The sequence below is a fragment of the Condylura cristata genome, unplaced genomic scaffold (assembly GCF_000260355.1).
Source record: "Condylura cristata isolate star-nosed mole 26May11 unplaced genomic scaffold, ConCri1.0 scaffold00025, whole genome shotgun sequence".
NCBI classification, from domain to species: Eukaryota; Metazoa; Chordata; class Mammalia; order Eulipotyphla; family Talpidae; genus Condylura; species Condylura cristata.
The window spans coordinates 13,762,208-13,788,798 of record NW_004567126.1 but is presented as its reverse complement, the minus strand read 5'-3'; the positions used below and the strand labels follow the sequence as shown (position 1 = coordinate 13,788,798).

The window sequence follows — 26,591 nt, the reverse complement described above, 5'->3', positions numbered from 1 at the left end:
CGGTGGGATTTTAGTTTTTGAATCCTGTATGAAATAACTCCAAGACCTAATAGGCAATTTACTTATGAAATTTATTTTCTTATATAAATTATGTATTTCTCTGGGCAGACCAGCCTTCACCTTATTGCACTAGTAGCACATCTGCAATACCAAGCTACAGGACAAGTCTCAACAAGAGGTTTGGATTCTTCAGTGTAGCACTTGTCTACCAGGCACTGTAGAGGATGAGGAAACGCCAGGACCCACTCAGGAAGTGAAGAGTGGGGGGAGGGGGCAACGTGTGCACCCTCCTGACAGTTGGTTTTCTCCCAAGAAGGGGACATGCAAAGCTTACATCTGGATTTTGGGAGTGGGGAAGAGTTGGAAGGCTGAGTCGCCCGATGCAGCACTGCAGCTTGGCTCCCTTAATTTCAGAGGGACGTGGGGACTTATCTTTCACTCATTTGTAACAAATCACTCTGGCCTAGCTGATGCTTTGGGGAGATTATAGGGATGGGGTCACCATCAGAATTAGCAGCAATTAAGAACACACCGTTTACTGCCAGCGTGGTGGGTATGGTCCCACCCCAGGGGCCTGGAAGCTGCCTACCCTTGGGAGAAGGGCCACTCAGGACCCTCAGCTGGCTCTGGAAGTCTGTAACCTAGCGGAGCCAGACCTGCACATGGCCCATTTGAGCTGAGATGTCTCCGTGACCACACTAAGCAAAGCTCTGGCAGTAGATCTTCCAACCGCGGATCAAAGTTGTAATAAGACCAAGTCTGTAGGCAGAGTGAAGGGAATGCCTGAGTAGGAGGGGGAAGGGCGTGGAGGGGAGGGGCAGTGAGCAGTGACTGTAACATGATTAGGTCCTTGCTGAGCAGGGAGTGGGGCTGGGAAGAGCTCCCTTCACTCTGCCTTTGTACTACACCAAAGACAAGTTGCTCACATACTCTAAAGCACATTCTTGATACAGGAATAGGGGCTTTGGAGGGGAAGCAATGTTTTGGTATTGGGCAAGAGCCGCATTAAGCCTTCATGAGGGCAGCCACTACAGCCTTGGCGTTGAGACTGCGTAGATCAGAGTAGGTCTGTCCAGTGCCCACAAAGACGATGGGTTTGCTTGTGATGTAGGTCATAGAAATAGCAGCTCCCACCTGAAATGGAGAGGACACCCCCAATCAACTCAGAGCCTTTCTTTGAACTTCCTCAGTAACGGGAAGCTCAGAACTGACAGGTTGTTGGAGCCTCAGCATCTGCAGGATGGTCATTCCCTCTCCAGTTCACTTTGTCCGGTGTCGCCCATACTTACCTTGTCATCAATGGTATCAAATTTGGTAAGGACGATGCCATCAATGAGCCGAGGTGTTTGGGCCATAGAATGGTCAGCCAAGGCTCTGTTAAACTTGACCTGGAAGGAGAAACGTGAGGTGAGTATAAGAAATGTAATGTGAGCACCTCATGGGCCAAAGCTGAGGTGGAACGAGATAGGCCCTAGCCCTCACCAGCTGGTCCACGGCCTCATTGCCGACTAAGGCCTCCCCCACAAACAGCACCAAGTCGGGCGTGTTGACAGTAATGAGCTTGGCCAGGGCAGTCATCAGAGGAGCATTGTCTTGCATGCGGCCAGCTGTGTCCACCAGCACCACATCAAAGCCTTGGTTACGTGCTAGAGAGGAAAAATAGTGGTCAACTCAAACTTCCAGACTCATTCAGGCTTCCTCTCAAAAAGATGTAGCCATTTTCTTTCTTGGGCTCTGGACCTGGTTAGTTACAAGGTGTGTGTGTGGGGGGGGGGGCTGTCTGGAATCAAGCAGGATTCCAGACGACCAAAGGGAGGTTGCTTTGGTTGGGAAATGGTCTGCTAGCCCAAAGCCGAGCCTGTAAGTCACTCCTGCTGCCTATTTCTAAGCGGTGAGTGAGCAGCAGGTAGCCCCACCCTCGGCAACACCAAGGAAGCCTGAGTAGTAAAGGGCCCGCCCCCGTTTTTCTGTGCGCTTTACCGAAGGAAATAGCTTCCATGGCGATACCAGCCGCGTCCTTGCCGTAGCCCTTCTCAAACAGCTGCACCATGGTGCGGCCGCCATGCTTCTCCGGGGGGTGGAGGGTCGTCAGCCGCCGGGTGTGTGTGCGCAGCTGCTCCACTGCCCCGGCACGGAACGTGTCACAGGCAGCAATGAGGACACTGAAGCCGTTCTCTAACAGCCAAAAGGAAATCTGCAGAAAAGGCCAAGAAAACTTTCTAGAGCCAGAGCTGATGGGGCATGGAAAGTGAAGAAAGGCAGGGGGAAGTGCACAGACCTTGGCAAGGTTAGTAGACTTGCCCACCCCGTTAACACCACAGAAGGTGACAACGTAAGGGCGCTGGCGACGTTGCGCATCCATGATGTCCCGGAGCATGTCCACACGGCGCTGAGGCTGCAGAATCTGCACCAGGGACTCCTGCAGAGCTTGCTTTACTGTGGAAGTCACCGCTGAAAAGGGGAGCAAGGGGGAGCATCCATGAAACACAAGAAATGGATTCTAAGTACGCCCAACACCTTTCTGAGCTAATGTATGATAATGTATGTGTCCCACATGACTCATTTAATCCTCCTAACAGTCTAAGTTGTATAGTAGGTGCCGGGGGAGAGCAGTTGCCGAAAGTCCTATCTCCTCAGACTGGAGGGAGTGCTTAACCTGGTAGTTAGGCAGCATACCTCTGCTCTAGGAAGCTACTTACTGCTGAATGTCCCCATCACCTTCCCTTCCAGCTTGTTGGCCACAGATTCACAGAGCTGGACTGCGATGTCTGCTGCCACATTCTTGGCTGAGGAAAAAGGGCACAGGTGTGAGGGAACAGTGAACCACCTCGCAGTACAGATGGAATTCTAGGTGGTTCTCTCCATTTTCCCTCCCTATGAACACTGGGTCCATCTGTCTCAGCACTCACCAATAAGGTGATCACGCATCTTGTCCAGCACGGACTCCATGTCTTCGCGACTCAAGTTCTTGGAGCCCACAAGGCCCTTCAGCATCCCAAACATGCCACCCAGAGTCCCCTTGGTAGCACTGCAGAAACAAATCACAGGCACACAGCCAGTTGGCAGGAGTCAAGTCTCCCATCTGGAGCCTCACATCCACCCACCCTGAAATTCCCCTACCTAGGTTTGGTGGAGTTTGGAGCAGCCACTTCATCATCTGAGCTGCTGCAGTCCAGATCCTGAAGCTGCCCCCCAAGTCCAGTCCCTCGAATCTGGAGGGTATCAGGAAAGGAAGGAGATAGGGTCAGGACCATTAGGGCTGCTCTCAGAGGGTGGGAAGGCTAGGGCTTGCCCTGTCTGCACTGCTCCATCTCTGTAAAGTTCCTAATGTAATGTGCTTTAAATCAGTACCTGACTTAAAAAAAAAAAAAACAGGTACTGGCCCTCCTAGTCTCTATCTCTACCCCAATTTCTTATTAATGGAACCTTCGCTTTGGCCTGTTGCCTCCTACCAAGCTGATGTCCTCAGGCGGCGCAGCCTCCGGGGCCCCGTTGGTGGTGGGAGTGCTATAATCCAAGACTTCGTTGTTGGCACCGCCACCAAATTCCCACACCCGGGGTGCTTTTTTGCCCTTCTCCTTGGGAGCATCCGACTTCGTGGACTTGCTGTAAAGAGTTAGGTACAGTGGGTTATGATGGAGAAGGAAACATCCACCCAAGAGCCAGAGACGAACATTCCCTGGCCCCCGTGCACGGCCAGACACCCATATTGATGGCAGCAGTTAGAATGCTCACCTGGACTTCTCCACATTCCTCCCGTGCTTCTGAATGAACTCTTCTCGCTTCCTGCGTATCAGCTCCTCTTTGGAAAGTTCTACCCCATTCTCAGCCCCCACTGAGAGTCCTGGCTTTTCTGCAGGAACTGCTTTGGTGGTAACCAAAGGGCCATCAGAACCTGTTAGGAGAAAACTCACTGAAAAAAAAGGACCGAATTCTAACAACACAGACAATGGGTAAAACGTCTTTCTTTCTTAACTGGCAACTAGGAGCAACTGCATCTTGGGGTCACAGGATGGAATGACAGTAAGGGTGGTGAGCACATGAGCAAGGGGCTAGCAGTGACAAAGTACAGCAGGGGTCCTCGGTACCACACTAACACCTTTTCATGCCCCAGGGTATCCCAGGAGCTCAGACTCACCTTCCTTCTTGGCCCCTTTGTTTTTTTTGCTGTTCTTTGCTTTTTCTTTGGGCTTTTCGCCCCGTGTCTCAATCATAGATCTCACAGGTTTCTTGGCCTTTTCAGAATCTTCAAATTTCTTCATGGTAGTGGGAACACGGATCTTACTGCTCTCCTCTGCTTCACTGAAGAGAAATGAAAATGATCAAAGTCCAGAGAAAGGACCCACACACCAACAGGACAATTAAAACCAGGCAGCAAATCCAATACCATCTTTCAAGACAAGGTTCACTACTCTTGGACCACACTCAGGAAAGAAGGGTGCTCATCAAGTCACAGAAGTTGATTTTGGAGAAGGGAGGCCTCTTACCGAAGGAGCCGCATAAAGTCATTCTGGAAATCAAAAGTGCCATTTAATAGACTTAAAGCACTTTGCTGTTGGATCTCCGTGCGATACTTGTCCCGAAACAGCCGGTGCACATCATCTATCAACTTGTCCACATAAGTCAGTGTTAGGATCTTCTGAAAACCAACCTGGTTAGGGGAAGAAACAGAGCCAACAGATCCGCTTACATTCAGGCCCAGAGCAGGGAGGAAGGCCAACTCCGCCCAAGCTTCTAAAGACCAGCTGAGCACCTGGCAAGTTTCCCTGACCTGAGGGGCAACCACACTCCCTGATGGCCCAGCACAGCAGCTTCTCTTTCTCCCTCCACCTTTACTGTCTTCTCAGTTAACTTCACCATATACACTGGGTACAACTGATCAAAGAGGGCTCTTCATAATCAGAAATGTATCAAGAACGTAATCATTTTACCTCTAAAATACCCCCACTTACCACAAACACCAGCTCAAACTGGTTGTCCAGTTTATACTTGAGTGTAAGTGCCTCATGGGTGAAGGAGTTGTTACCGCCCCTTTCCTGAAAAGAAAGAAAAAAAAAAAAGTGAATCTCAGAGTTCAGACTATTTCCTTTAAAAAGCCCAGACTTGGGCCTCTCCAGAATTACCTTCAGGAATAAACTAGACTTTCCCCCCCAAATCAAGCCTGTACCTAGGGCAAGTAGATGCTGGGGCATTTCTTTCAAGCATCCCACCAAAGAAAAGAGGCTAAGTTGGATGTCAGGGGAAAAGAGGTGAGAGCAGAGGACAGACGTGGACCAGAAGGGAAGCCGCCCTGATGTAAACAATCAGCTCTACTACCAGCTGTACACCAGTTAGTTTATAAAAGGCGTTTTCCATTCATTATCTCACTCGGCTTTCAAACAACAGAAAAGCAATCTGCTGGGGGTGAGTGGAGGGAGTGATGGTAAATCTCAAGAGGCGCCAGAAGCGGGCTAGCGTCCCAGAAAGCCGAGAGGAGAGGGGGCGTCGCAAACTTGCGGGATTGTCAGATGGGGGCGAGCGAAGAAAGTGAAGGCCCGGTTTACGAGTGAAGGGCCAGTCTGAGATGGGCGGTGAGGGTGAAAAATAAGTACGGGATTAATCGAGAGGGGCCATGGACCGGGTCAAGGGGTGAGTCCAGAGTTCTGATCCCGCGGGGGCGGTACCTGCAGCAGCACGGAACGAATCAACGCATTAACGGGCCCGGTGCACGAGTCGCTCACGCCCTGGAAGCACCAGAGCACGAGCCCGCCCTTGGAGAAAATGGTGAAGAAGTCGAGCATGGCGGCAGCGGGAAAGGAGCCGAGGCCGGCGCCGGGAGCTCAGGCCGCGATCGCCGCCGCTTCCTGCTGCGCCAAGCGCGGGACACGTCACACCAGCGGCCCCGGAAACCTGTTCAGCCGCACTTCCGCTCAGAGCCGCCGGGTTCCCTACCCGCCCCCCTCCGTCCGCAGGCGCGTAAGCTGACGTCAACGCCAGATTCACCAATGGCGAGCCTGGACGGGGCTCTGGGGGCGGTCACAGGGAGACGGCGGCCTTCAGCACAGAGGGGCGGGGTCCACAGGGCCCGCTGACCAATGGGCGCGCCCACCTGGAGGTTAGAGGCGCGTTACAGTGACGGCAGAAGGCTGGTGGTTTACTGGTTGCGTGCTGCTGCCGTGGGGGCCAAGCTGTCACCATGCTCCGAAAGGCGCTGCGCCTCGGCTTGGCCTCCCGCCTCTTGAGCCGGGGACTAGGCACACGCAGAGGCGGCTCTACTCTGGGTAAAGTTGAGGACTGAGGAGGGTATGGTGTACGATGTGATCTTCAGAGCTCGGCACCCCGGCCCGCTTTGGGGAAACAAGGAGTTAGCAGGCATAAGGCGGGGGAGGGGGACCTTCCTGCCACAGTTTGTAGCTCCTGAGCAAGTCCCAGATCATCGTATGCCTCAGTTTACCACTAGGATAACAGAGAGTCCGACTCATTCATTGGTTGCACGTGCATGCTCGTTTGCAAAATGTAGTGCCTTAACCCCATAGAGGGAAGAAGAGAAAGGGAGAATTCAATATATGTACTGGAGGTGCCTGAAAGTATAGCTGGAGAGTACAGGCTTCCGTAGGCCAGCTCAAGACTAGAGAGAATCCAGTTTGGAGAATGCCCTGCACTGGGTAGTTCCCAAAGCTCCATAATTGTAAGAAATACTGAGTAGGTGTGAAATGACATCAGCCATGAAGGATAATGTTTTCTGGCTCAGAAAAGGTTCTGGAGAAATACGCAAAAGTTTGCGGGGAAAGACTTTTTCTTGTGGAAGGAATTAGCAAAAAAGATCTAGATAGTTCAGATAGCAGTAATGAACAAACAAGTAAATATTGTGTGGAGAGGTAAGGTAAGCCCAGATCAAAGAAAGAGTCACATGCTGCTGAGAAAATTTTGAACTTTTATGAGACAGGGACAAGACGGAGATGACAAAAGGGTTAATTTATTCAAGGCTTTTATTGTGCACTTAAGATGTGTCAGGTATTGTGCTAGACTGGAGATTGAGAGGTGAAGAAGGGAGACATAGTAAGTAAGTATAAAGCAATCACAAACTGAAAATTGCAAGTAATGGAGTCTGCAAAAGAGATTTACAGCTCTATGAGATGGTGTGACAGGAAAAGTTTACTTAGTCTGGGGGGAGGGGACCAGGAAAGGGCCCCAGGAATGTAACTAAGCTGAGGTGTAAGGGAAGCAAGGAGTTTCAAACAGAAAGAACACCTGTGTAGACTTCCTGTAGTGGGAGGCACTGAAAGGCCATCAAGGAACCTACAGCTTGGACTGTGGAGGAGAGGACAGGGAAAAGGAACCTCGAACAGTGGGCCACGTTAAAGATTTTGAACTTTTATCTAGCATAATAGAAAGCCATGAAAGGTTTAGTCAAGAGGTCAACAGTAAGTTGATGTGATTTAGTACCACAGCTCCATTTTAATGAGGCTAAACTAGTGCTTGGAAAAGATCGTGTAGAAGAGAACCTGGGAGTAGGGACATGGACAAGAGAATTTGTGGGAAGGTTAGGAGACTTGTGTTAGTCTGGGTGAGTGACTATGGTGGTTTGGTCTAGGGTGGCAGTGGAAGAGATAGAAAAAAAGGGGACAAGTTGAGGAGGCAGCTTTCAAACCTTGATAACAAAACAGGAATGTAGGTTTGTGGGTGGTGATGGCTATCCAGGTAAGTGCCACTCAGAGGTACCATGTCTCAGAGGATGCTGCCGCTGGGTATCTTGGTCCAGGAGCCTCAACTACCCTTGCAGAGGTGACACTGCCAAATATATGATCCTGGGGCTCACAGAGAAGAGAGCTCTATGCAGGAGATAAATATGTGTACATGGCCTAACCTAGCGAGACAGTACTGAGTGCTAATTGTAGCAAGTTGAGTCTTGCACTGTGGGGCAAGATGCATGAAAAGGAGAGACTAATGACATCCATGGCAAAGCTGTAGAATACTGCCGAGTGCAAGTTCAGCATATGAGAGGGAATGACACCAGGACTGCAACCTCGGTGTCACTTTAGCCTTTCACTGCTCCCCCCCTCTAATTCTCCCCACCACCACCACCACCACCTGGAAAGGAAATGGGTGGCCCTCTGACTCTAACTGCACCCCACAGACTGGGATGGAAAGATGTCAGAGATAAAGAAGAAGCTCCAGTCAGTCCTTCCTGGAGGGACCTGGGATCCACTGTATGACACCAGCCACCTGCCCCCCGAACACTCGGATGTGGTGATTGTGGGGGGTGGGGTGCTTGGCTTGTCTGTGGCCTATTGGCTGAAGAGGCTGGAGAAGCAGCAAGGTGCCATCCGTGTGCTGGTGGTGGAACGAGACCACACGGTGAGGTCTGGGGGAGGGCAGAGATCTGGTGGGCACACCGTCATGTCTTATTACAGACTTGAGTGACAAGGGAGGAAGGGGAAAGACCTCCACTTTTGGAGCTCCTAAGACAGGGACTTTGGACCTCATTGACAAGTAGTCCCGGGTTCTTCTTCAAGTTGAATCTCTTAGCAAAAACATGTTTGCTTCTCAAAATAAATTGCACAACACTGATAGCTGGCGCAGTCAGGGATCTGGCCAAGAGAGCCTGTGATTAGACAATAATGAACACACACAATGCTTGCCGTGCCTTTTTCGGCTCCATACTTCTGAGAGTTTTGTACTGTAGTTTTCCCTTTTTGCCACGGCCAGCCAGCTGTGACACTTGCAACTCTGGTCAGATCCTTCTATTTTCCAATTTGTAGGTGAAATGTTAATCTCTTGCCCTTGGACGTCCAGCCCATTGCCATTTTGTGTCACCACGTTCAGCCCATTTAGATGACTCTGCTCTGCACATCCGCTAATATGGATGTAAAAACTTCTGTCCTCTTTGGGCTGCTCACTGACTTGCATAAGGGTTTATCTACCTCAGCTTCTCTTAGATTATAAATTTGCAAGTAGGACTGACTGCCCTTTAACCTTAGGTGGGTGACTCACACATCCGCTACAGTGTTCTCATTTGTGACAGGGCACTGGCCGCCTCAACTTCTCTTGTCTTTCCACAGTATTCCCAGGCCTCCACTGGGCTCTCCGTGGGTGGGATTCGTCAGCAATTCTCATTACCTGAAAACATCCAGCTTTCCCTCTTTTCCGTCAGCTTTCTACGGAACATCAGTGTATGTGCAATGACATTTGGGGGTTGGGGTGGTGACCCTTTTTTAGCCTAGAGATAGAAGCAAGCCAGTTGGCTAAGGGAAGCAGGGAACAGGAGCAGTTGGGGTCTTTAGGAGTTGAACCCCTAGTGTTCTCTGCAATGGTGCTGGGGGAGAGCTTGCACGCTGTTCCTGGAGCCCGAGGAGCTGTGGATGAGAAACCTAGAAGAGCTCTCCTCCCTTTGAATCCGCTGTTTTAAGGGGCTTTTCTTTGCACACAGGAGTACCTGGCCGTAGTCGATGAGCCTCCCCTGGACCTCCAGTTCAACCCTTCAGGTTACCTCTTGCTGGCTTCAGAACAGGATGCTGGGATCATGGAGAGCAACGTGAAAGTGCAGAGGTGGGTGCTGGGTCTGACCTCATTCATGCTTGGCCTCATGTAGGCCTTTCATTTCTGCTGCAAGGTAGAAACTGGGGTGGCGAGGGTCTTAGGCCCCTACTCTGGGACCTCGCTCCATCAGGAAAGACAAACGTACAGACCTTCCATATCCTGTGCTAGCTGCCACAGTGGTTCCTAACTTTGCCAAATCGTAAGAACCATGGCCAGCACAAGATCGTGTTTACAGGTTTGATAAACCACATCTCCAAGCAGGTGCCTAAGGATCTAGAAACTTTTTCTGTAAGGACATGGTAAGTTGGCCCTTAAGTGTCGCAGCCCATGTAGTCTCTGTTGTAGTCACTCAGCTTTACAGCTGAAGCATAAAAGCAACCCCAGGAAAAAACATAAATGAATAAATGTGGCTCCTTTATGAAAAGCGACAGCGGCCCCCGCCCTGAGTGGTTCTCATGATCAGTCTGGAGTGGGCACCTGTGACACTTCCACAAGTCTCACAAGTGACGTTGGTGTTTCCTCAGTAGCAGAACATCCCCACTTTACATGTGGGGAAACTGAGGCACGAGGAGCTAGTAAGGACTTGGAACCAGTATGTTCTTTTAGCACCCACAGGGCTGCCTTGGTGGGACCCTGGAGGAGGCAGTGCTGATGAGCAAAACGCTGTCCCAGGAGGTGGCGGGAAGGCCGTTCCAGGCAGAAGGAAAGGAGTGGAGGGAACAAAATGACCCACCCTGCTGTCAAAGACCCAGCATCTTAGTGTGGCCACAGGGCAGGGGCCTGTGTATGGGGCAGGGAGTTGCGGGGAGGGAAGAGGCACCAGATGCCAAAGAACCTTGATTAGAGGTTTGGTCCGTATCCCTTCAACAAGGAAAATGTGAGGGGGTTTAGGCAGAACAGCGACACAAACCTGGTGGAATCCCTGCTTGTGGAGGTGGGCCCATAGTTCTCCCTGGAGGTCTGCACCCTCGCCCTGCCTGGCCCACATGCACAGACCTGTGTGGTTCTCGCAGGCAGGAAGGAGCCAAAGTTTGTCTCATGTCTCCTGAGCAGCTTCGGAACAAGTTTCCCTGGATCAACACAGAGGGAGTGGCTTTGGCATCCTATGGTGAGGCTCACTTGCGGGGAGAACGGGTTGAGGGGGAGCCTCAGAGTGGAAGTGTCAGTGCTCTGTAGCCAAGACAAGGAAGACCCCTCCCCTCCTCCCCTTGGTCATGCTCTCTGTCCCCCCACAGATTCGACCTCAGTGCAGTTAGTTGGTGGAGCATGACTTTCCCAGCTGACAAGCCCTGAAGAGGAGGGTCCTAGACCCTCTTCTTGAGACCTCTTTTTCTCATCACAGGGTTAGAGGGCGAGGGTTGGTTTGACCCCTGGTGTCTGCTCCAGGGGCTTCGACGAAAGGTCCAGTCCATGGGAGTCATTTTCTGCCATGGAGAAGTGACACGTGAGTCCTATTTTTGTCTTTTTTGCCAGCCAGGCCTCAGGCCTGGACTGAGTTTATCTTCACGCACAGGGCATGCTAGAGTTGGTGGGAAGGGGGGTCTCCCCGAGGCCTGATCCTGGGCATCCTGACACCAGCTCTCAGCTTGGTTTCTTAGGATTCGTGACCTGCTTGCCCACATCAGCCCTCCTCTCCCTGGTGCAGCCAGGCTCATGCGAGTCACCCTACCTCTGTTTGCTTTAGTGTCTGTGGGAAAAGCTCCCAGCCTTCTAGTTTTCTTTCCTCTTGAAGCCACTGGAATCCCCATCTCCTTGCTCTTTAAGGCCAAAAGGATTTACTTTCTTTTCCCGCAGGTTTCATCTCTTCATCTGACTGCATGCAGACCCTAAGTGGGGAAGAAGTGACCTTGAAAAGAATCCATGAAGTCCATGTAAGTTCCTAGCCTGAAGTGTCTTCCTTACCAAGGAATGAGAAGCACAGACTGTCATTTGATCGTCTACCCACTTCCAGTCTGGGTAAACTAACACTTGGGAAGAAACATACCTCCTAGGGTGCCCAGTGTGGGCCCAGCCCTGCCTCCCTCCCTGCTCTGTGTCTGCAGGTGAAGATGGACCACAGCCTGGAGTACCAGCCTGTGGAGTGTGCCATAGTGGTCAACGCAGCAGGGGCCTGGTCTGGGCAAGTCGCAGAGCTAGCTGGTATTGGGAAGGGGCCGCCTGGCACCCTGCAGGGCACCAAGCTACCTGTGGAGCCAAGGAAAAGGTGACTTCCCCAGGGAGCTGAGGAGGTTGGTGAGAGAAAGAGAGAAATGACATAGAAGTTGGTTAAGTTGGGAGGAGGTGGGAGTTGTCATTCCCACTGCTTCCTAACCCCAGGGTTATGGCAGGTATGTGTACTTATGGCACTGCCCCCAGGGACCAGGCCTGGAGGCTCCGCTGGTGGCCGATACCACTGGAGCCTATTTCCGCCGGGAAGGACTAGGCAGCAACTATCTGGGTGGCTGTAGCCCCACTGAGGTAAGCTAAGTGGGTCCGGGCACTGGAAGGAGACTTGGGCCAGTTAAAGACACAGGAGCTTCTGGAGGCCCCGGCCCAGTTCTTGATGTCGTCACCCCCTCTGGGTGTGAATGGGGCCAGGTCTGGCCTTGTCCCCGGTATTACAAGCTTTGTTCCCACTTTTCATCCCAGGGGGAGGAACCAGACCCAGAGAACCTGGAAGTGGACCATAACTTTTTTCAGGACAAGGTGTGGCCCCACTTGGCCCGGAGGGTACCAGCGTTTGAGACTCTCAAGGTAACTGGAAAGAGATAGATGACACGGGGGCATCTCGGTCCCCTTGGAGAACGTGTCTGCCACCACACGCCCCCTCCCTCACAACTGCTAAGGACTGTCGGTCTGAGGCCCCATTCCATCGCCCCCTCGGCAGCTGGCAGAGGGTACCATGTGCTGCCCCCCAACCAGGAAGGCGGGTGGAGCATGGCAGTTTCCTGAGAAGCCCGGTGCCTCTGCACTTGCAGGTTCGGAGTGCTTGGGCTGGCTATTACGACTACAACACCTTCGACCAAAATGGGGTGGTGGGCCCCCACCCCCTCGTCGTCAACATGTACTTTGCTACTGGCTTCAGTGGCCACGGGCTCCAGCACTCTCCTGCTGTGGGGCGAGCTGTGGCAGAGATGGTGCTGGAGGGCCACTTCCAGACCATCAACCTGAGCCCCCTCCTCTTCTCCCGCTTTTACTTGGGCGAGAAGGTCCAGGAGCACAATATCATCTGAGTCTGTAAGTTGTTCCCTGGGCGCCACTGCCCACCCGTCACCCAGACCTCTAACTCTGGCCCGTGTTCACATCCTCCTCCATGTCCTGTCTCCCCCATTCTCCGCTCCTCTCATCTAGGTCGCGCTGCCCCCAGATGGCTGGGCCTGGGTAGACTACCAGTTCTGCGGGTCTGTGCCTGAGGGCCAGGCTGACAGAGAATGATGGGACAGGACACAGGACTGATTCCTGGCCAAGGCTGATGCCACCAGCCAAGGCTGTCTGCCTGGAGAGGACACCGCAGGGGCCTGAGGACTGTGGCCTGGACCAGTTCCTGATACAACTCAGAGCCTCTGCCCTTCTGGCAGGGCCCTGCAGAGCCCGGGCAGGGGCATTATGGGACAACCAGGTCCAGATTTAGTGATTTGCCTGTTCCCCCATTCATGTGTAATAAATGTGATTATTCCTTCCAGCCTTCTCCCCTCCATTTTTGACCTCCTGGTATGGCCTTGGACGCGCCCCACCGGCCTCTGATCCCAGGCTGAGAGGAGCATAGCCTCCTCCAGGGGCACTCAAGTCCCAGGTTTCGGCCAGCGCCTCCTCCTCCCAAGCTCCTGCAGGGCTCTGGCTGTGGAAGGAAGGGAGGGGTTCGTCCGCCCAGTCAGTGTTACTCAACCCAGCTCTTCACCAGGCCCAGGCTGCAGCTAGAAACACACTAGTAGGCACAGCGCATTACAGCCACTCAACTCACAATTTTTAGACTTCATGATGGTATGAAAACATAACATTCAGCCGAAATTTTGTCTTTTGCTGTTTTCCTGGGCTAGTGTTGCGCCTGTTCTACTCTCAGGATGCCGGGCAGCAGCGGCGAGCTCAGTCACAACCCATATGCTACCATGTAGCGTCACCAGCGGGTTTGGGATTCTGTGTTTTGTGTCTTTCCCTTCCATCATGTCTGTATTTCATTTTCAGTGCAATATTAAATAAATGACATGAGATATTCAGCACTTTATTATAAAATGAGGATTTTGCCCTCCTGTGGGATAAGGTAGGCAAGGCTCGACTACATTCAGTGGGCTAGATACATGAAGTACATTTTCAATTTATAGTATTTTCAACTTAGATCAGGTTTAGCAAGACATAAGCCCGTCGGAAGTTGAGGAAGATCCATGTGTTCTCACTAGAGCGTCCCTACCTCTCCCTACCCCTCACTCCCAACACTCAGTGTTGAGTGTGGGCACCACACCTCCTCCCATCTCTTCCCATCTGGGGAGGTGTATAGGGGGAGGTGGGGCCTGCATGAAGCTTCCGGGGCAGCTAAGCCTAAAGGATGAGCAGGTTGATATACTAAAGGGAGGAGAGCAGGAAGGGGGTACTTCCAGGCGAGGGAAACCATATACGGAAGTCTGGAGGCGAGAATTAGCGTGATTCAGGACACTGCAAGTGACTTGTCCTGACTGGGTCATGGAGTGAGAAAAGGAAACAACCATGATGTGGAACTTGGGTTTGTCCTGTTGGCAGCGAGCTACAGAAGGATTTTTCAATAGGGAAGTGAGATGAGCCACTTTTTCTTTTGAGGAAGAGCACACCGGGTCCTTGTAGAGAACAAGTCACGATATCCACAAGAGGTCAGGCGGGAGGCTGTCTCTGTCCACATGGCAGAGATGACGGGTCTGCACTGTCACGGTAAGGGTTCATGGATCCAAGAGGTAACAACAGAGCAAGAAATGAGGTCCAGTAAATGGGAGGCTGTGATGCCTCTCACTGAGATGGAGAATACCCGTTGGACAAGGAATGGTACGACATGAGGGGTACAGTTAGAGACAGTTTAGTAATGGTGCCTGTCGACCCTTCAGAGATGTCTACAGGGGTTGAGTTTATGGCTGTGGCCCTCAGGTGATCTGGGCTGTAGGTAGGGAGATAAATATCAGGGAAGAGGATGATGGCATCACCTGGGAGGGCAGAAAAATTAGGGAGTCAAGATGGGAAGCTGGAGCGCTTCCCACTGACATTTAAGAATGAGCCAAAGAAGACACTGAGGAGGTGGCCAGGGAGTGAGGAGAACAGCCAGGGGACAGGTGATGTGGGAGCCTGGGAGGATGTTCAGTGGTACAAGTACACATGCCAGCTGCATTTGGTACCACATCAGTCAGTGGGGACTACAGGGAAAGCAATTCTAGTGGGTTTGAGGTGTGGACAGTTACTCAGAAGGGAGTAAGTAGTGTGGGGGATAGAGGCAGCTGTAAAATGCCCACTCTCCCTTCAAAAAGGTTTTTGGAGACGAGTGAAACGTGAAAGGTGGGGGTGGGCTGACGAAGCTGGTGATAGCAGGAGAGGGAAGATGTGTTACCAGGGAGGTAACATTAGAAGCACTTACGTGGAGCAAACAGAGCAATGAGGTGAACAGAAGAGGAAGAGCCACCTCAGCATGGTGCTGCAAGACCGGAAGGAAGTTGCCAGGAAGGGATGGTCAGGGAGGGACACTCAGGCCAAACCCAACCTCTGTGTTAATCTTGTAAGGAGCCTCCTTACGCCTTCTTAAACACAGTATTCACTCACCCCCTTCAGCACAGACACCCCTGTGTGTGAATCAGAAGGAAAAAGCTCCAGCTGGCTCCTCACCAGAAGCTGTTTTTTCCAAGACAACAAATGCTGTGCTTTTAAAGAATGCATTCACGAACCCACTACTCCCACAGAGCTTTCTTCAAATTACAGAACACTTATGCCACAGGCGGCCTCCCTTTGCGCCAACACTGAGCTGTCAAGGTCCCCGCCAGTGTTGCCCTGAGTGTCTCCCTGCTGGCACCAGAGCCGAGGATGAGCCCTGGCCCCAAGGAAGGGCTGAGAGCTAAGAGAGGTCAGCTCCAAATAGCAGGCACAATGGGGACATAGGGAAGGGGGTGAAGGGCAGGTTTAAGAAGGGTTTTCCTGCTTAATTTGCAGAAGTAGCTTTTGCCCAAAGAGGAGACTTTTGAAGAACAGAACTGGAAAGAGGGAGGGGACAACGCAGGGAACAGCTGCACTGGCACAGAGCAGGGAAAAATGTTCCTTAATGCTTAAATGAGCCACTTCCTGTCCCACCCCCCCCCCTTGTGTCCATTTACACCTTAAAACAAAGTCAGAAACCAAAGAGTAATTTGAGTGAGGAAAATGAGCCCAAACAGGTCACAAATTTCCCCAAGTTCACGTGGGAACTTGGTAAATGATGAGCCCCAGAGACCATCTGACTCCAGGGTCCCCCTTTAACCTCCCAAGATTGAGCACTCATTCCCTTTGCCTGGCTGGTGAGAAAAGCAGGTTAAGAGGGAGCTGGTGAGTCAGCTGTGGTCAGGTGCCCAACCGTGGGCATGGTTCCCGAAACCAAGTGCCATGAACTATGGTAAGACAAGTGTGAAAAATGCTATTTCCCCTGGGTGCTCCCCAATGCTCAGCAACATCTCAAAAGGGAAAGGAATCCCATCCCTTCATTTAAGGCAGGGCTGGCAGAGAGCTGACCCGCCACCCATCCGCGCCCAGCCCAAGCAGGAGAGCCAAGCCCTTTGGGCTCTGATCTGGAGTGGGGCTTAGGCTTTAGTTAACATTAGCTTTAGGCCCCAGCTGGATGCCCACGGAACCCTCCAGACTTGTGTCCTGGTGGTCTGGCTTACAGCTGCCAAGCCACACACACCGGCTCTCCTGCACCCCAGCACCACCCCAGCCCCGTTTAACCAGCCAGCTACTGTGGGTGCACTTTGGAATAATCGTTCCATCTTTAGCTTCATTTTCCCGTATATATATATATATATAGTAAACATTTCTCTTGCAGTTCTTTAAGAAGGTTGAATGAATGAAATAGTTCTATCTTTCTACTCCACATAAAGCAAAACCGAGGCTTCAGTTCTGGTGGGTTTCAGGGGACTCAGAGTAAAGGCTCATCACCCAGTTCCAGCCCTGCAGGTAGCTCCCGACACGCACCTGCGGGCACTGAAACCCCTCTCGGTGGCCAGTCCGGGAGACGCCAGAGGGCTCCCACAGGGGGCACTGCCGGGAGGAGGGAAGAGCCGGAGCGCCGCGCAAGGCCAAGCCGGCCCGGCCCGCGGCTGCCAGGGGCCCCGGTGGCTCTGGGTTCGGCACCCCGCTAACCAGCGGCCCCAGCGCCTTCCAGCGTCCGAGGGGGGCGGGGAAGGGCCGCGGCCCGCCTTGCCGCTTCCGGGGGGTGGGCGGGTAGGCTGGCGCCCTTGGCCTGGGACCTGCGCGCCGCACTTCCCCTTGGCAGGGGACCGCTGGCGCCACGCGTCGGAGCCCGCGCCGGATCGCACCAGCGCGCACCGCACCCGCCCGCACCGGCGCGTCGCGCAGGTGAGTGAGCGCTAGGGGTCCGCGCGGTCGTCTGGGGCGGGCGCCCGGGCAGGGGTGACAGGAGGGCGGCGGGGAGGGACGGCGATTTGGGCCCCGCCCAGGCCTCCGAGGCAGCAGGCTCTCGCGTACCCCCCCCACCCCCGCCCCGGGCTGCGAGCTGCTGGAATCCCCCTGCCCTGAATCCCAGCCTCCTCCCTTCTCTTCACCACATCTGCCCCAGTTACCTCCACTCTCTTTCCTGCCCCCTTTACCTACTGCCTCAAACACCCAGAAGGCAGAAAGAGGAGGAAAAGGCTGTTGGAGAAAGCTGTCACCTTACCGTCCCAAGGGAACCCACGCACTGAAGCCTCCATTAGCTTGGCTTGAAGACTTGGGCTGGGCCAGGTTGTGTCCATCTTTAACGGTAACTGCTGTCTCTCCCCAGGGTATTTTCTGTATCATTTCTTCACATCCTTCTCTGCTCGGGTCATCTAAGAACTATGGAGAAGTCTGGCATTCTCTAGGAACTGAGACACCTTACCCAGGGCACTTGGGTGGAGGGTGATCAGGAGTGATTGTCCGAGGAAATCACATCTAGTTATTGTTTTGTTATTGTCATTTATTTGTTTTTAAAGATTTGTTTATTTACTTATGCAGACAAGAACTGGGATACAGGCCAGAGGTGTGGGAGTGGGGTTGGGCGTGGGAGGAATAGGCATTGTGCTTCACCAAGGACAGCCCCTAGTTTTCATGTTAACTTTTTTTTTTTAAGATTTATTTATTCATTTATTTGCACAGAACTGGGGTACAGGCCAGAGGTTCAGGGACCGTGAGAGGATTCATCAGGGACAGAGTGGGGAGCAGAACAGGCAGACAGACTGAAACACACTGCTGAGGGGAGCAGCAGGCAGGTCAGGAGAGGTCTGTTGAGCCATGTGGATCAAACTCATGCTGAAGTGGCTTTAGTGTCTTAGTGCTGTGCTTTAACCTGCTGCGCCACCAGGGAGGGCCCTATGTTAACTTTTTTAAAAATGAAGTACAGGGCTTCGCTGGTGGCATAAAGGATTAAGTCTCAGCACAATGAAGCTACTGGCAGCCACTGCAGCATGAGTTCTATCCCAGCCAGGGAGGTGACCCACATGGCCCAGCAGACCTCACCTACCCCACAAAATGCTCCCCTCAGCAGTGTACTTCAGTCCATCTGCTCCCCACTCTGAGCTGGTGATTCCTTTCACTCTCCGCTCCACCTCTCTGGCCTATGCTTCAGCTCTTGTATGCATAAATAAATAAGTCTTTTAAAAAATACAGAGACGTGGCCCTCCCTGGTGGCGCAGCGGGTTAAAGCACAGCACTGAGAATCTAAAGCCGCTTCCTCATGAGTTCGATTCCCGCCTGCCCCGGAGGTGACCACATGGCGTGGCAGACCTCTCCTGACCCGCCCGCTGCTCCCCTCAGCAGTGTACTTCCTCCATCTGCCTGTTCTGCTCCCCACTCTGTCTCTGGTGAAGCCTCTCGCCGCCCCTGAGCCTCTGGCCTGTACCCCAGTTCTGTATGCACAAATAAATAAATCTTTAAAAAAAAAATACAGAGACGAAGCATACACATGGTGACAGGAGAGGTCTTACACGGACCCTGTAGGGCTTACCCTGCCTTCACACACAAAACATGTGCCCTGCACCCTGCATTCAGGATGAGAAACAATATGACTACTGCGGAAGCCTCTTATGCCCATCCAGTCACTTCTTCAGAGTAGCTGCTATCCTGGCTTCCAGCATCACAAAATAGTTCTACTTGATTTTGAACTGTTGATACATGGGATCATAAGTTATATGCTTTCTGTAGCATGCATTTTATGCTTAACATGTCAGATTCACCTATGTAACATTTTTCAGGAATGCATTTGTGCTTTTTGGTGTGGTGTGCTGCACTGTATGGCTAGACCACAATTTATTTCTGCATTCTTCTGGACTCTTGGATTCAGGTTGTCCGTGTGCGTGTGGGTTATTTTACATCTGCTTTGGCATTTGTGTTTGTCTCTTGGCGAACAGATGTGAGCACTTCAGTTGGGTATATTCCTAAGAGTAGAATTGCTCTGTGTGTGTGTGTGTATACACATGTGAATGTGCAGTTTTAATATGAGTGGCAGTTTTTCAAAATGCTTGTATCACCTTACACTCCCACTGGCAGTGTGTGACTCCCTATTTTCCACACATTTACCAATACTTGATATGGTCTCTCATTTTCATGAAGCCATTCTGCTGCATGTGTGAGTCATGGTGTGAGTAATGGCACAGATGCCTTCATTTGCATTTTTTCTGTGATTCATGAATTATGCATCTTTTCTTATATCTGCTGCCATTTGGCTCTCCTGTTGATGCAGTGTCTGTTCACCTTTGTCCACACATAGCTAATAAAGGGTCTCTTTTTCTTACTAGTTTGTAGGCATTCTTAAATATTCTGGATGAGAGACATGTGCTGGCTGTCTTCTCTTACTCACAGATTGTCTTTGCGAACAGATGTTCTGTATTTTAATGTTCAGTTTGTCATTGTACCCCCTTCTACCTGTATTGTGTATGTACAGTTTAAAAATATCTTTGCTTTACTCAGATGGTAGGTGAAATGGATGAAGGGGGCCAAAAGGTGCAGACTTTACAAAATAAATAAGTCTTGGACCCTCCCTGGTGGCACAGTGGGTTGAAGCAAAGCACTATGAAGCAGCTACTGCAACTAATGCAGCATGAGTTCGATCCCCATCCAGGAGGGAGCTGACCTGCATGGCATGGCAGACCTCTCCTGTCTCACCCACTGCTCCCATCAGCAGTGTATTTCAGTCTGTCTGCCTGTTCTGCTCCACACTCTGTCTCTGATGAACCCTCCCACCCCCAGCACCTCTGGCCTGCACCCCAGTTCTGTATGCATAAATAAAAAAGAAAAAAAGTCCTAATCATGGAATTATAGCCTGGTGACTGAAGTTAACAATACTGTATTCTGTTTGAAAGTTGATCTTAGAATAGATCTTGGAGTTCTAAGCTAGAGAACAGATCTTAAAAGTTCTCATCACAAGAAAAAAATTTAGAACTATGTGTGGTGATAGGTGTTAACTAGACTTACGATGGTGATCATTTTGTAATATATACAAATATTGAATCAGATAAAAATCAGATAAAATGCTGTACACCTAAAACTAAGGTAATATAATATGTCAATTATAGCTTACTTTAAACACTTTTTTTTAAACCTATCCCAAAGTCTGGAAAATAATCTTCTATATTTTCCTATAAGCAATTTGTTAGTATTCTCACTTATAACTATTATCCATTTGAAATTAATATTTTTGTATTGTGTGAGATATGGATTGTTATTCGTGTTTTTCCCCAAAGTTTATCTAAACTGGCCTTGCACCATCTATTTAAAAAAAAAAAAAAGCAGCTTTACCCATTGCTCTCCAGTGTGAATATGTCATAAATTGGGAGATTGTTTATATGTGGATTTGCTTCTGGACACCCTGTTTTTCCATTCGTCAGTCTGTCTTTCCACACTGTCTTTGCTGTTGCTTAGTAGTGTTACAGTCTGTGGGGTCTCACCAGCAGCGCACACTTAAAATTCAGTTGTACTGCAGCCACACACAAAAGGGTCAATAATGGGTTTATTTACAAAAGGGAAAAAGAAAAGGAAACAACCCAGGGAAAAGAGAGGGGGATACAAAGTAACTGGAATATCTTACCAGCTCAGCTGACTTGGGGCTCTGGTAACAAACTATCTGAAAGCCCATAGTCATGCAGTCAGAGAGCCCTTTCCCCCAGCTTTGGAGAGCTGAAGCAAATGGGGCCCTATTTGTCCCCCAAAGCCCCAGAATGCCTGCTTAGCTTCGCCCTTGGGTCCTCACAGTTCTTTCCCTAGTACTGCTCGGGGTTGTAGTTTCCAATCACTGGAGTAGGGGGTACAGTCCAGAAAGCTGGTGGTGTCCACAAAACTCTGCAGTTCCTTTAGGACATCCTTCCCCTTAATAGTATTAAGTCTTTATTATTGTTATTCTTTAAGGTTTTAGGTATTTTTATTCTGACTACTGTAAGACTATTTCAAAAATATATAAAATGTAATCATTTTGTAATCTCACCAAGACAGGAATGCATTAGAGTATATAACTGGCATAACTTGAAAGCTATATTCATCCACAAATTCACTGCTAACATATCTGTATTGTATTTAATGCACCATTTTTACATGAGATCTCTAGCAAAGTAAAAACGAAATAAATTCATATAATTTTAGTTTAAAATGTCCTTTAGTACCTGCGTGATTTAGTTTCAAAGCCAAGGGAAGTTTTTGAAAACTAAAAAAAGGAAGTTGCAAAATATAGCAACATTAATTATAATACTTCGAATTCACCCTTGGTCACTAAGATATGTTTCTGTAGGACTGGAATATAGCTAAGGTTTTAGATTTTAAGAACCATAGTAACAAAATTTAAAATAGTGGATTTTTTCAATCACACATGCATATGTATTACATATACATATACATAAGTACTTTTGAAGTTTTTATAAAGTCTTCAGAATTTACAGAATATAGAAAATATATGTGCTTTGCTATATACTCAAAATCTATTTTAATACAGGTCATAAGACTTCAGTTAATCAGAATTCTATGAATTCTGTCCAGTTCCTATCAGAGTTCATTTTAAATAAGAAATTATAGGAAAAACAGGAGTTTGGAATTGATTTCACAAAATCAAAATCAAGACCTGCTGGAACTTCTAAAATTATACTGCTTATAAACAGAAGTATAAAGAGAAGTTGAGGCTAGTGGTAACATATCAAAATTGCCTGGAACACTTATTAAAAATACAGATTCTTGGGTCCCTTCTGAACTACTGAATAAGACTCTCCAGTCTTATTCTGTTTTAAAAGCTATAGTTTTAAAAGTTTCTCTAGATGATAATATGCAACTTGGTTCGAAAACCATTGACCTAGTCCACTAGAATAATCTTTAGTAACCTAGAGTCCTGGGTTACTTGTTTAAATTCATGTTCCCAAGTCTTATGCTCTGAAATTGGATTAAGTAGATTTGGGTGGGGCCCATGAATTGGTATTTTCATTGTTATTTATCCGTGAATTCATTTTCTATGCTGCATAACAAATAACCAAAGATTTAGCAGCTAAACCCAACATTTAATTACTATCTCACAGTTCCTGTGGGCCAAGGGTCTTGAGCAAGGCTTGGGTAGGTCTTCTGGGGTTTTACCTGCAGTCCAGGCCTTAGCTGGGGCTGCAGTGTCACATTAGCGTCTCCAAAAGGAAACGATTCACTTCCAAGTCTACTGAGAGTGTGTGCTGGCAGAACTGACCTTGCACATCTGTTTCCTGCTAGCTGTTAGCTGAAGGCTGTTCACAGTTCCTTGAGCTGGCCTCACGACATGGCAAATTCTTTCAGTCAGTACGGAAGACTGTCTCTAGTCTGCTAAGGTAGAGACATATATTTTTCAATAAAACTGGGGAGATAATAGATGTTTGCACACACGTGCATGCCCACAATAGTATGCATATGCTATATATACATCTCAGCTATAGTATGTGTATATATGTATCTTACATATAGTAAATATATATAGTGTGTGTATATGTGTGAATATATATTCCCAGTGTATATGTATGCATATATGTAATCACTTGGCTATTATGGTTCATGTTTGTGTATAAGTACCTACACACACACACAGTAATGCAATCATGTGAGTGCATTCCATAATGTTTTCCCTATTCTATTGCTCATGAATCCTGCCCATACTCAAATGTAGGGGCCAACCCAGCACATATCCATCACAGTCTTCCATTCACTTGGAAAAACACGTGTTCACTAGTGTGAACAATGACATTCAGCACCTTGGAAGCCTCAATGACTCCTGCTCCCACAAGTGTTTTAGCAAGTACTTGAGAAGGAAACTCAATGTCCTTAAAGTGAAAAATCAAAAGATGTGTAATTTATTCAGCAAAGAAGTTAAGCAATCAAACAATGTAAACTTTTAAACAGATCAGTGTTTAGCATTCAAAACCAAAATTCTCTCCACTCCTGAGCCTGACAATAAAAGATGGTGTGCAAGTTTCCAGCTGCTTCTGTAGCAAGTTACCACCAACCCACTAGCATAGTGAGTTAATACAATACAATGGATTATCTTACAATGATACCAGTCAGAAACCTGGAATGGATCAGCAGGTGCATTCCTTATAGAAGCTCTGAGGAAGGATTCATATAGTTGCCCATCCCAGCTTCCAGAATGGAAGCATCACATGGCCATCTGCATGCCCTTGCTCATGGGCCCATTGAGTAGACTTCTGCTTCTGTTGTCAGATACCGTGTTTATCTTTCCCTTTCTTTATTTCACTAAGCACATTACCCTGTAACTTCATCCATGTTGCAAATAGTGTTTCATCTTTTTTATAGGTGAGTAGTATTCCAATATGTACAGACTACATCTTCTTAATCTAATTGTCTGCCAACAGGCACTTAAATTGTTTCCAGCTCCTGAAAGCCAGAAAGAAAAAAGGAAAACATCAAATTGTCTTACTTATAGGAGGAATGTAGAGAAACCAAGTAAGGAACAAGAAAAAAAAAGTAATTATAATAAAGTAAAAATCAAAATCATCAAAATCATCAGGCAACTACAGATCAGAGACATTCTGTAGGGCAGAAGGAGGGAGAAAGACCAAGACTGGGGTGGGAAGAGCACAAGGGACTATCGTGATGGTGCGTAGGTATATTTGGTGGTTGGAATTGCACGGGGAAACCATACATGGTACAAAAATGAAGGATGATGTAATAAATGTATTTTTTAAAAAGGGGAAAAACTGTTTTCAGCCCCTGGCTAGTGTGAACAATCCTGCATTGCACATGGGGATGCATATATTCCTTTGAATTAGTGTTTTTGGATCTTCAGCTAAATGCCTAGCGGTAGGATCACTGAATCCTAAAGAAATTCTATTTTTAATTTTTTGCGTACTTTCCGCACTATTTTTCATAATGACTATCAGTTACGTTCCCACCAATACTTTATACATTGTTTAAAAGGCACAAGTGACTACACATAAGGCCTCAACAGCTCAGGGACTAGTTGTAGTGATTGGAGTTTCCAGTTGAAGATTTGGATTCATTGTCTTCTTGTCTGCTTGACAGCCATATCCTATATCTCTACTTGTGACAATTGCTAAGTCCTGTGAAGATTTAACTGTATTTGAGTTTGATAACTGCCCTGCTTCAGCTGCTCAGGAACTGAAAAGTAACCAGGGAAGTGCAGTGGTGTTTTGGATTCCATGAAGTGGATGGTACATGGTTAATGGGCCGTATCTGCCATCTTGCTCAGTCATCCAATGTCAATAGACGCTGCAATTACCTGTTTAAACTTTTCTTTCATGTTTGTCACAAGGGATTATGCCAATACACTAACAGTGGCACATGCTGTTGGGCAAGTGGATTTCCTCTTCTTTTTTAATAATATAGTAGTTTATTTTTACATCATTTTGTGCCTTTTTCCATCTCAGTTGTAACCCCTGTGGGCTTCCCATCACCAGATCACCCGTGTGCCATCACCATAGTCCAGTGCACTTCCCTCCCCCCACTGTTGGATTTCTTCTTAACCAAGCAACTACCAAGATGCTCTTATATTGCTAAAAGGAACAAGTCAGTTCATTAAATGAGAAATTGAACCATGTAAGTAAGTAGATTAAAATGTTGCCTTATACTGAAAGGTTAATTTTAATTTTTAGGCTGTCAGCCAGGGGCAAATAATGAATTTTTTAAAGGATTTATTTATTTATGCACACAGAATTAGGCTACAGGCCAGTGGTGCAGGGGGTGAGAGGACTCACCAGAGACAGAGTGGGAGTAGAATAGGCTGACTAAATGAAATACATTGCTGAGGGGAGCAGTGGGTGATACAGGAGAGGTCTGCAGGTCACCTTCCTGGCCAGGGATCGGACTCGTGCTGCAGTGGCTGCAAATAGCTTCATAGTGCTGCGCTTTAACCCAGTGCACCACCAGGGAGGCCCCCAAAGAATGAATTTTAACATTCAAACAAAATTGAAAAAAATTTAAATATAAAAACATAGTGACATGATGTCTACTACTGGGAGGAAAAAGGATGACTTGAATGACTAAAATAAAGAAACAGCAGAAAAAAAATTAAAAAATCTGGTGGTGCAGCAGGTTAAAGCGCAGCACTGTGAAGCTATCTGCAGCCACTGCAGCACGAGTTCAGGGAGCTGACCCACAGGGCACACAGCCCTCTCCTGTCTCACCTGCTGCTCCACACTGCAGTGTATTTCATTCGGTCTGCTGTTCTGCTCCCCACTCTGTCTCTGGTGAATCCTCTCACCCCCTACACCTCTGGCCTGCACCTCAGTTCTAATATGCATAAACCTTTAAAAAATTTCTTTTCAAAACCTAACAATTTACCAGGTACTGCCTTCACATCAGCCCAGCACTTTGGCTGTCTGAATCCCAAAAATATCAGGTAGGCAGAGAAGCACAGATACACACAGTGATTAGTGTTTTATGTTCTTTTGACTGGCTTGGCAGCTGCTTTCCTCTTTCAAACATTTGTCTGGCTCCTGCGTCCATTCACACTCTTCTTCCTGCTTCCTGTGCTGCTCTACTTAAGTGTTCCCTCATTTTTTAATTGATGGGTTTTTATTTTTATATTTTTATCATCACGATCTATTTTCTATCCACCCTCTTGATATAAGAACATTTAGTGTCAAGCAATGAACAAGGCATTATGGTCTGGCATTGAATGACACTCTTTAAATGTTGAAACTGCTTATTTCAGTGCATCTGATAACACAAGTTGTTTCCATGTGAATTCCTGGGGGAGAGGGGATGTTGCCCTCTGTAGTGTGAGGATCAGTTCTCTGTCACTTGTTCCAAGTTTTAAGGCCCAGTTTGCCACCAGTCCTTCATCTGCTCCATCACTAGACTGTCACCAGCCTGTCACTAGAATAGGTCCATCTCCACATATGTCCTCCTAGACACCCACTCTGAAAAATCCTCCAGGTCACTGCGGTGGGAAGAGAACTTGGTAGGCTGCCATAAAATGATTCTTGGCACCTTGCATTTCTGTATTTAGAAAGCATTTAGAAGCAGTGTGATGAATTCTCTCCACCCTCTCAAAAAGCAATAACTGGAATTTGGAATAACTTTGGTTAAATATTAGCTTAGGGGAATTAGTTGCAGTGCTTTTTTTTTTTTTTAAGGAACTTTTTTATAAATATCTTTTTGAATTGCTGGTTTTGGTTTTTGCTTATTTCTTTTTCTTTTTCTTTTTTTTTTTTTTTGACTGGCTTATTTCTTTTTTAAAAAAATGATTTATTCATACAGAACTGGGGTACAAGCCAGAGGAGCAGGGGCGGTGAGAGGCTTTACCAGAGCCAGAATGGGGAGCAGAACAGACAGATCAATGAAGTACACTGCTGAAGGGAGCAGTGGGTGGGTCAGGAGAGGTCTGCTGTGCCATGTGGATCATCTCTGGGCTTGGGAATCAAACATGCACTGAAGCAGCTGCAGCCAGCTTGCAG

The 26,591-nt window shown here is 48.6% G+C and overlaps 3 protein-coding genes across 3 annotated transcripts in view; 2 read left to right on the top strand and 1 right to left on the bottom strand.

Annotated features, from left to right (window-relative positions):
- Positions 1-52: 52 nt before the first annotated feature.
- SRPR (signal recognition particle receptor (docking protein)) lies at positions 53-5,956 on the bottom strand. Its single transcript, XM_004689112.2, has 14 exons — positions 5,664-5,956; positions 4,953-5,036; positions 4,488-4,651; positions 4,139-4,302; positions 3,736-3,895; positions 3,453-3,606; positions 3,121-3,212; positions 2,910-3,028; positions 2,700-2,786; positions 2,279-2,451; positions 1,981-2,194; positions 1,483-1,646; positions 1,290-1,388; positions 53-1,134 (listed from the first exon to the last, which is right to left on the bottom strand). The coding sequence occupies exons 1-14, from the start codon at positions 5,778-5,780 to the stop codon at positions 1,006-1,008; spliced, it is 1,920 nt and encodes a 639-aa protein (XP_004689169.1). The 5' UTR covers positions 5,781-5,956; the 3' UTR covers positions 53-1,005.
- A 171-nt stretch (positions 5,957-6,127) lies between these two features.
- Positions 6,128-13,691, top strand: FOXRED1 (FAD-dependent oxidoreductase domain containing 1). Its single transcript, XM_004689111.2, has 12 exons — positions 6,128-6,260; positions 8,117-8,337; positions 9,042-9,152; positions 9,410-9,528; positions 10,533-10,627; positions 10,862-10,963; positions 11,314-11,390; positions 11,562-11,722; positions 11,847-11,976; positions 12,148-12,252; positions 12,477-12,735; positions 12,850-13,691. Exons 1-11 carry the CDS (start codon positions 6,176-6,178, stop codon positions 12,729-12,731), a joined length of 1,461 nt encoding a protein of 486 aa, XP_004689168.1. The 5' UTR covers positions 6,128-6,175; the 3' UTR covers positions 12,732-12,735; positions 12,850-13,691.
- Positions 13,692-17,338: 3,647 nt separating this feature from the next.
- Positions 17,339-26,591, top strand: part of TIRAP (toll-interleukin 1 receptor (TIR) domain containing adaptor protein) — a 13,751-nt gene continuing 4,498 nt past the window's right edge. The window contains exon 1 of the mRNA XM_004688776.2: positions 17,339-17,449. The gene's annotated coding sequence lies outside the window, so the exon portion shown is untranslated. The remainder of the gene's footprint in view (positions 17,450-26,591) is intronic.

Bases quoted from the DNA above. Each gene is read 5' to 3' on its own strand.
- SRPR (XM_004689112.2), bottom strand. From the start codon at position 5,780: ATGCTCGACTTCTTCACCATTTTCTCCAAGGGCGGGCTCGTGCTCTGG. The intron at 3,896-4,138 runs GTGAGTCTGAGC...TTCTCCTAACAG, and splicing joins CAAAGGGGCCAAGAAGGAAG to GTTCTGATGGCCCTTTGGTT. The intron at 3,029-3,120 runs GTAGGGGAATTT...TTGTTTCTGCAG, and splicing joins CCAAACTCCACCAAACCTAG to TGCTACCAAGGGGACTCTGG.
- FOXRED1 (XM_004689111.2), top strand. From the start codon at position 6,176: ATGCTCCGAAAGGCGCTGCGCCTCGGCTTGGCCTCCCGCCTCTTGAGC. The intron at 11,723-11,846 runs GTGACTTCCCCA...GGGTTATGGCAG, and splicing joins CCTGTGGAGCCAAGGAAAAG to GTATGTGTACTTATGGCACT. The intron at 12,253-12,476 runs GTAACTGGAAAG...CTGCACTTGCAG, and splicing joins CAGCGTTTGAGACTCTCAAG to GTTCGGAGTGCTTGGGCTGG.